This window comes from Mus caroli, unplaced genomic scaffold, assembly GCF_978045245.1.
Source record: "Mus caroli unplaced genomic scaffold, Mus_caroli_1 scaffold_6, whole genome shotgun sequence".
NCBI classification, from domain to species: Eukaryota; Metazoa; Chordata; class Mammalia; order Rodentia; family Muridae; genus Mus; species Mus caroli.
Genome location: NW_028227261.1, coordinates 14,087,073 through 14,095,398, shown reverse-complemented (window position 1 = coordinate 14,095,398; position 8,326 = coordinate 14,087,073). Strand labels below are relative to the sequence as shown.

The following is an 8,326-nucleotide window of genomic DNA, read 5'->3' as shown; positions in this document are numbered from 1 at the left end:
CTTGTGTGGGACTTTTCCTTCTATTATCCTCTGTAGGACTGGTTAAGTAGAAAGATATTGTTTAAATTTGGTTTTGTCTTGGAAAACTTTGGTTTCTCCATCTATAGTAATTGCGAGTTTTGCTGGGTATAGTAGCCTAGGCTGGCATTTTTGATCTCTTAGGGTCTGTATGACATCTGCCCATGATCTTCTGGCTTTTATAGTCTCTGGTAAGAAGTCTGGTGTAATTCTGATAGGTCTGCCTTTATATGTAACGTGACCTTTTCCCCTTACTGCTTTCAATATTCTTTCTTTGTTCTGTGCCTTTGGTGTTTTAATTATTATATGATGAGAGGAATTTCTTTTCTGGTCCCATTTGTTTGGTGTTCTGTAGGCTTCTTGTATGTTTATGGGCGGATATTTCATTAGGTTATGAAAGTTTTCTTCTAAAATTTTGTTGAAGATGTTTGCTGGCCCTTTGAGTTGGGAATCTTCACTCTCTTCTATACCTATTATTCTCAGGTTGGGTCTTTTCATTGTGTCCTGGATTTTTTTGAATGTTTTGAGATAGGAGCTTTTCACTTTTTGTATTTTCCTTGACTGTTGTGTCTATGTCTTGTATCTTCTACCACTGAGATTCTCTCTTCTATCTCTTGTATTCTGTTGGTGATGCTTCCATCTTTGACTCCTGTTCTCTTTCCTAGGTTTTCCATCTCCAGAGCTGTCTCCCTTTGAGTTTTCTTTAATGATCCCACTTCCATTTTTAGATCCTGGATGGTTTTGTTCAATTGTTTCACCTGTTTGGATGTGTTTTCCTATATTTCTTTAAGGGATTTATGTGTTTCTTCTTTAAGGGCTTCTACTTGTTTACTTGTGTTCTTCTGCATTTCTTTAAGAGAGTTATGTCCTTAAAGTCCACTATCATCTTCATGAAACGAGTTTAGATCTGAATCTTGTTTTAAGGGTGTGTTTGGATATCCAGGACTTGCTGTGGTGGGAAAACTGGGTTCTGATGTTGCTAAGTCAAATTGGTTTCTGTTTCTTATGTTCTTACACTTGCTTCTGGCCATTTGGTCATCTTTGGTGTTATCTGACCTCCCAGTCTCTGACTGGAGCCTATCGTTGTTCATGTGATCCTGTGATCCTGGGGATTGGAGCTGCAACTGGGGTTGGGGGCGGGGTGGGGAGGGGGTTCAAGATGCCACTGGTGTGTGTGTGCTGTGTGGGATCAGGTCTCTGCTCTTGGCAGGCACAGGAGGTAGCCAAAAGGCGCTGAGAGTCTCTGGCTGGGCGGGAATCTGCTTCCCGGGTGGCAGGGGTGCTGGTATGCCCGGTCTTGTGGCAAGGTTAAGATCTTGGGATGCGTCTGAATACTAGGGGGTGGGGGGTGGGGATGGGGGTGGAGCTGCAGCTGGGGTGTGTGCTGTGAGGGATTGTGTCCAGTGCAGGGTCTTTGCTCTTGGGCTGCAGGCCCGGGTCTCCAGCTGGGCAGGAATTCAAGTTTATCTTCTTATCAGCCCTCACTGCCTGTAGATCACCTTCCTCCACTGGGGTACTCCATCAGATCTAGAATCATTAGACAAGAGATGGGACAGAAGAACACAAGTTCAGAGTCTTTTAAGAAGAACTGGTTGAAGACACTGGTTATGATTGTAAATGCAGTGTTTTTGTATGTTTTGTTGTTGTTGTTTTTTGAGAGAAGGTCTCACTAAAATAACCCTGGCTGGAACTCACCCCTTAGACCAGGCTGGCTTCTACCCCATTGAAATCTCCATGCTTTTTTCTTGCAAAGTAAAGGAACTAATGGCCTGTAAGACAGTTTCAAATCCATCTGATCAATTTTCATTTTTTCCCTTTTTTTTAAACATAGATTTTTATTTCTATTCAGGTTATACCTAAACATCCATGTATGTTTTGTAATTGAAAATACCTTCCTTTTCTGCATGTATGTATAAAGAACTACTAATCTAATTTTTAGAGTATTTCACATGCCTTCTCTTAAAAAACTCTATACCCATCTCCCTAATGAAAGCAACAAAATTAAAAAAAAAAACATTTACACTATTTTAGACTTTAGCACAGTGTGATGTGCCTGAAAACTGAGAACCAGGCTCATTAAACCCTCACCAGTCTCTCTCTCTCTCTGCTCCACCTTACATCCAAAACTTGACTTCTGATTGGTTGCTTGTGTCCCAAACTGATGTTGCCTGGGATTATTTTCATTATTGCCATTGATGGGGTTCCCTTTGTGAAAGCCAAAAAACTGACACTATCCTGAGAGTCCAAAGACCATTCAATGAATCATTCTCCACCACGGAGTCTTAGTTGTTTGTTTAGTCATCTATTAGTAAACTGAGTGTGGTGGTATGTATGTACTTTGTTTTGGAGGAGATTGGTTAGTTTTGTTTTGTCTTCCGATATAGTGTCTTGATCTGTAGATTAATTTGAAACTGCCACTCTCAGCAATCTTCCTGCCTCAGCGAAGGGACTGTAGTCAGACAGTCAAAATGGCACACATGGCTTTGGCAGTCTTTCCCTTGTCCCTCATTCTCTGTGCCTTGCTGAAAACCATTAGATTACATTTCTAAAGGTAGCCCCCAAGGTCCATTCCTTTATTTGGACACTTCCTCTTCTTGAGGCTCACTACCAAAGCCCAGCTCTCAAGTCCAGAAATCAAAACCCCACTTTACCTTACATAATTATAAAGCCCAATTAAAATTAAATACCTCATTCTCCCATGGGGTTTACCTTTTACCTTTGTAACATGCCTTTTGCCTACAGGCTAGGTATTCTGTCTTTTCTCTATCCAGAGGCAGTCCTTTACTCCTGCCCTGCCCCCAAGGACAAATACTACTTTACTCTCTCCCCTGTTCCTTTCCTCTTCTCCCTTGTCTTCTATCTCTTGTCTCTTATCCCTTGCCCTTTGTCCCTCTGAGGCAAGTAGATCTTCTTTGTGCTGAGAACTTGGTTTTAGGTTATCTTGGGCTGACTCTGAGGATCCCTACCTAATGGTTAATTCCAGACTGTAGGCAGAAATGTCTTCCATTCTCTATGGGTGTCCCTCCAGAAAACTCATAGTTTTAAGGAGTCTTGGTTATTCATGGAACCTCATGAAGAGCATCTTGGTACATTTTATTTTTAAAGAACATCACCTGGCATGGAGTTGTGTATATTTAATCTCAGCACTACAGGACCTTTAGAAAATAAGACCCATAAAAAGCCAGTGAGGCAGAGGTCCAAGGCATTATTAGGTCCACAGACCATGGCCAGCCTGAATGTCAAAGAGATGAACTAAATTAAGGAGACTGTGATAAGTTCCATGGAGAACATCCTCTTCTCCGCAGACTGCTGTGAGTCACCTCAATATCTTAAAGAAGCTGCACTACACATGAAAGTTGGGAGATCCCCATGAGGACCTGTCACAGGGAATCAGGGGATAGTGTTAGGAAATATGTCTCGGACTAAGTGAAGCTCATCTTAGTCAATTTATAAACTGTTCTGGAAGTATGAAGAACTAGATAGCTTAAGGTTACATCATATACTCATTTTGATATCAGGTCTCTGATTGCAAATAATGTCTTCCAGAAAAGGTTAAATACAAGAACATAGTTCCTGAAATGTGCCTGCCTTGGTATTCACTTGGTCCTCATTTTCTAGACTGCTGAAGAAACATGTCCCTTCATCCCATTGTTCTCCATATCTAACTAAGTTGTGATCTGAATGTACTATATACAAATTTTTTTTCCCAGACATTGAGCATTTTGTGAAGCCCTGTGGTTTGGGTCCCATTTATGAGACCTGTTCCTGAGATGCAAGGAAATGCACAAATCTGAGATTGACCTAATTATGGTGATGAGGAATGAAGAAATCAGACGCAGGTACAGAAGGGCTGGGAATGATTGGGCTCTGTGTTCTGATAGAGACATACCAGCAATGCAGAAAGTCAACACATTTATTGTATGCACTTAATAAAGGGGGACACTCTTCTCATGGAAGGGTGCCCCTATTATGACACACTCAAACTACAATAGCTAGAGAAGAAAAGAGTGCTTGGCACTTTTTGCAGATGCAACATCCATTCTCTTGCTCAGAGGAAGATCTTGCCTTTCCAATGTGTCTCAGACATTTAGGTGCTTGACATATCCATGCTCCTATCAGCAATTGACATTGACTTACGATTTTGTTCATTTCTAATACTCAGCTTCCATTTCTTTGTTCCATAATCAATCTTCCAGTAGTTCTTTCTGGTACAGGCAACGCTGGGTCTCCAGATCATAAACGTAGGACCCACAACAGATTAAACATTTGGATGTAGCAAATGTGACTCTATTGGGCTGCCTATTGGCCCTGATTATGTCCAGAAGCTCAGGACAAAAATTTTCTAATTTATGTGTTAGTATTATATTCATGTCATTATAGCACTCTAGAGGGGCAGGGTATACCTCATAGGTCAGCTGGCTCAGGTTGGCTGTGTGGTATAGAAGTTGTCTCAGGATAGTCAGAGAGAGTTCATTATCATAGAAATTGACCTTTGTGAGATGGGAACATTGGCTTAGGGCAGGCAAAATGGCACTGATCTGAGAGTCCTCCATAAAACACAACTCTAATTCCAGGGATTGCAGTGTATCTCTAATACTCTCAAGGAGAACTCCAAGAGGACGAAAGACTAAACCACGCAAACTTGTAGCAGTCAGGTTCAGACGTTTGAGTGCAGAAGTATTCTGGCAACAGGGCAGGTAATCCAAGTCTGACTGTGATAAGTCACAAGAAGTGAGGCAAAGAGTCTCCAAGGGCTTCCCCAGGCACCTGGGGAGAGAACAAGTTATTGCTTTCTGGCCAATGATGTTGAAGAGCATTGGAGGGATTGACAGCTAAACAGATGACAGTTCTCCCAAGCTCAGTCTGACTATATATTGAGGTCAAGCCCCAGGACATGACCTTCTGTTGTCTGATCATACAACCCACAGCATTCTAGTTGGAGGCCTGTATATCACCATAGGTTTGATTCAGGGAATGGCAGGAAACCACAGCAATGGATGTATCAGATCAACATGGTGCATGTCAGAAGGACTACCCACCCCAAACAAAATTCAACAACTTTCTAATGCTGTTTTTTACGAGTTCTCAGACTTCATCCAAATGCCATGATCCTGTCTTACCCTTGAACCTCAGTGTTGTATATTTCTTATCTACTCAACTCATTTCTGGACTCAAAACCATTCACATATGAACAATTAGAGGCAATGCTTATGCCTAGTCATACATATCTTAGCATAGAGCTCATCTGGTTAGACATGTTATATCTCTAAGGTTTATGATGGCCAGATCACGAAGGACTCCCTAGATCCACCCATCCCCTCCCCCCCCCAAAAAAAAGAAAAAAAATGTTTTCTTTGGTCCATTGAGCCCTCATGATCCTTCCTTACCCGAGGAAGTCTTTCAGGTTGTTTCCTAGAAGGGTGATATCATTTACATAGAGATTCTGGAGACAGTGGAATTTGGGAAGGTGAGAAATAAACCTGCTTATATTCTCTTCATCAAGCCTTGTAGAGTTATCCATTCTGTAGGTTTCTCTGATGCTACTTAGCATGAATGTAAGAAGATTGTTGATCTCTCTCAGGTAAGGTATAAGAAAAACCAACTCTTCTGTGTACAATTCCTTCAAGTGAAGCTCCTGTATACAGCCTGTATTTACAATTTTGAGGATATCTCTGAATATGTCTTTGGGTAAGCTATGAATTCTCAACATCGTACAGCATAGATGAATGGAATCTTTTTTCTGCTGGGCCCACTGCAACAAGTATGTGGCAGATTCATCAAGTCCACCATCCAGGAGGTTGAGGTCAGTTGTCACCTTCAATTCTTTATTCACCCCACAGTCAGGACAGTTTTCCACTGGCTGCTGCTGTGTCATGAACTCTGGCAAGCCTTTACCTTCATAGGATCCACCCCATATTCTCCACAAAGTATGGTATTCATTCCTTAAACTGAGCACTCTGAGTTTGCATCTACTGTGGGAGAAATGAATATAATTCTCATAAGAGAAGCTATATTTTACAGTCTGATTCTCTGCTACACTCACACTTCAGCTGTTTCTTAAAAAGTTTGCGCCAGCCAGTGGTGGCGCACACCTTTAATCCCAGCACTTGGGAGGCAGAGACAGATGGATTTCTGAGTTTGAGGCCAGCCTGGTCTACAAAGTGAGTTCCAGGACAGCCAGGGCTATACAGAGAAACCTTGTCTCAAAAAAACCAAAAAACCAAAAACCAAAAAAACAAAAAAAAATTGTTTAAAAAAGTTTGCTATTTCCTGTGCCTATCATCGAACACAGAGACTCATGTTGAGTTACTGAATAGCAAGCATTCTTTGCAAGAGAGACATCTTTAGCCCTGTCTTACTTCTCTTCATTCCAGGCCCCTTAATCCCAATCTCATTTCACTTGTACTTTTGAGGCATGCACGGAACGGCCCATTCCTTACTGGCTGTGCCTACACTTCTCTTCTTCTACATTAGCCATTGTTTGCCCAGATAGCTGAGACTTATCCCAAGCTTCTTCATCCCTCTAAGCTCATGCAATCAGAAGCCTCTGATCCATGGTTGACCAAATATTTCCTGTTTCTAGTTGCTCCTTCTCAGCACCCAGAGATCCTATCTTCACCCTAGCTGATCTTGCCTACCTGGAGCGATCATTTTGTGCAAGCAGTATATCCACTCCCTCAAGCATAGCCTTCAAAGTCTCCAGGTTGCAATTCCTTATCAGCCTTCCTAAAGAAAGGTATGGGAAGGGCCACACAGGTATCATGGCCTTCAAGATCCCTATATGTCCATCAATTAAGGCTGCTTCAAAAATTGCTGGGAACAGACTCTGGGGTAGGTTCCTGAGAGCAGAAATGGCCAAGGCCTCATCCCTCAGTAGACTCTGAATTGCCAGGTTCTGGAGGGCGGGTGGAGGGTTGATATTCACTATGTCTTCTTCGAAAGTGACATCCTAGGGAAACAGGGAAAAATATACTATTAATGACAAGAAATTTAGGGAGCCCTTCTGCCCACACAGGGAAGTGTGAGGACTAAATCACTACTGATGAGGATGGAGAACTCAGTTTACCAATTTGATCACCCTCAATTCTTTTCTTTTCTCTTCTTTCTTTCTTTCTTTCTTTCTTTCTTTCTTTCTTTCTTTCTTTCTTTCTTTCTTTCTTTTTGACATGGTCTTTATAGAACTACCTGCATTCTCGGCTTTCCTGAAATTTGCTTTATAGACCACACTGGCCTGGACCTCAAAGAGATGCCTGTCTGTGCCTCCCAAGTGCTGGGATTAAATGTGTATTTCACCACTGCTCAGCCTGTGCTGCTGTAGCATTTCTAATCCAGAACTGTTTGGTCCAGCCTTTGTTGGTTTTAAAGCCATAATTCTCCTCTCTGGTGGTGTAAAGCCTCTCCAAAGTATCCTAGTTCACGAAGGCCACATCCAATTGCAGTCACAGTTGGGGTGAATATATCCCACTGGAAAGGGATCACCAGGAACCCTAAAGGCTCAGTTAGCTGTTTGATGATGACCAGACTGTGCTTAGCTCTCCAGGCCCTCAAAAAAAAGCAAAGGAAAACAGTTTTCAAACTTTCCACAGTCTCCATCAAGCTATATTGTATGGAATAAGCAATGGCATCTTTGAAATTATCATTATTAGCCTTCTGGCCAGTGCTTTCTGCTGGGGCAGACTGCTGGCTAGCCTGTTTTCCTGAAGACACTACAGCCTGAGACACCTCAGGAGATCCGCTGCACTCAGGGCATCTGGTAAGAACACTCTTGAAATCCCACAGCTGCTGCTGGGAGCCCAGTGGCCTTGAGACCCATCACCCATCAAAGCCTACTGAATTCTACTCCCCTTCTGATTGGTGCTGTCTGCTGGGGCAGAAGGCTAGCTAGCCTGCTCCCCTGAAGACATCACAGCTTGAGGCATCCCAGGAGATCTGCTGCATACAGCACAACTAAGCAACTGATCGCCAGCTTGTCTGCTCACCTGATGACACCACAGCTTGAAGGCATCACAGGAGTTCCTCTGCACACAAGGTACCTGGGCAACCAACACCACAGTCTGAAGACATCCTGGGGTGGGCTGGGGTAGGGGGTGTTTCGAGGCATACAGGGAAAACTGACCCAAAAGACTGAAAGCCTTCCTGGAGTTCACAGGGAAACAGAAACCACAGTCTGTAGGCCTTCCTGGAGAACAGCTTCATAGGACAACAGCTTGACTGTTCCTCTGAAGACCCAACAGTCTGAAGGTCTCCGAGGAAATCTGCTTCAGCCAATGCAATAGATCAGCAGTTTCTGTGCACCTCTGAAGACCCC

The 8,326-nt window shown here is 42.9% G+C and overlaps 1 protein-coding gene across 1 annotated transcript; it reads right to left on the bottom strand.

The window, feature by feature from the left end:
• Positions 1–4,202: 4,202 nt before the first annotated feature.
• On the bottom strand, positions 4,203–6,961 carry LOC110293282 (oogenesin-1-like). The gene is made up of 3 exons (XM_021161166.3): positions 6,657–6,961; positions 5,406–5,990; positions 4,203–4,785 (listed from the first exon to the last, which is right to left on the bottom strand). Exons 1-3 carry the CDS (start codon positions 6,779–6,781, stop codon positions 4,203–4,205), a joined length of 1,293 nt encoding a protein of 430 aa, XP_021016825.2. The 5' UTR covers positions 6,782–6,961.
• Positions 6,962–8,326: the final 1,365 nt, after the last annotated feature.

Bases quoted from the DNA above. Each gene is read 5' to 3' on its own strand.
- LOC110293282 (XM_021161166.3), bottom strand. From the start codon at position 6,781: ATGATACCTGTGTGGCCCTTCCCATACCTTTCTTTAGGAAGGCTGATA. The intron at 5,991-6,656 runs GTAGGCAAGATC...TTTCTCCCACAG, and splicing joins GCACAAAATGATCGCTCCAG to TAGATGCAAACTCAGAGTGC. The intron at 4,786-5,405 runs GTAAGGAAGGAT...TTCTCTCCCCAG, and splicing joins AACCTGAAAGACTTCCTCGG to GTGCCTGGGGAAGCCCTTGG.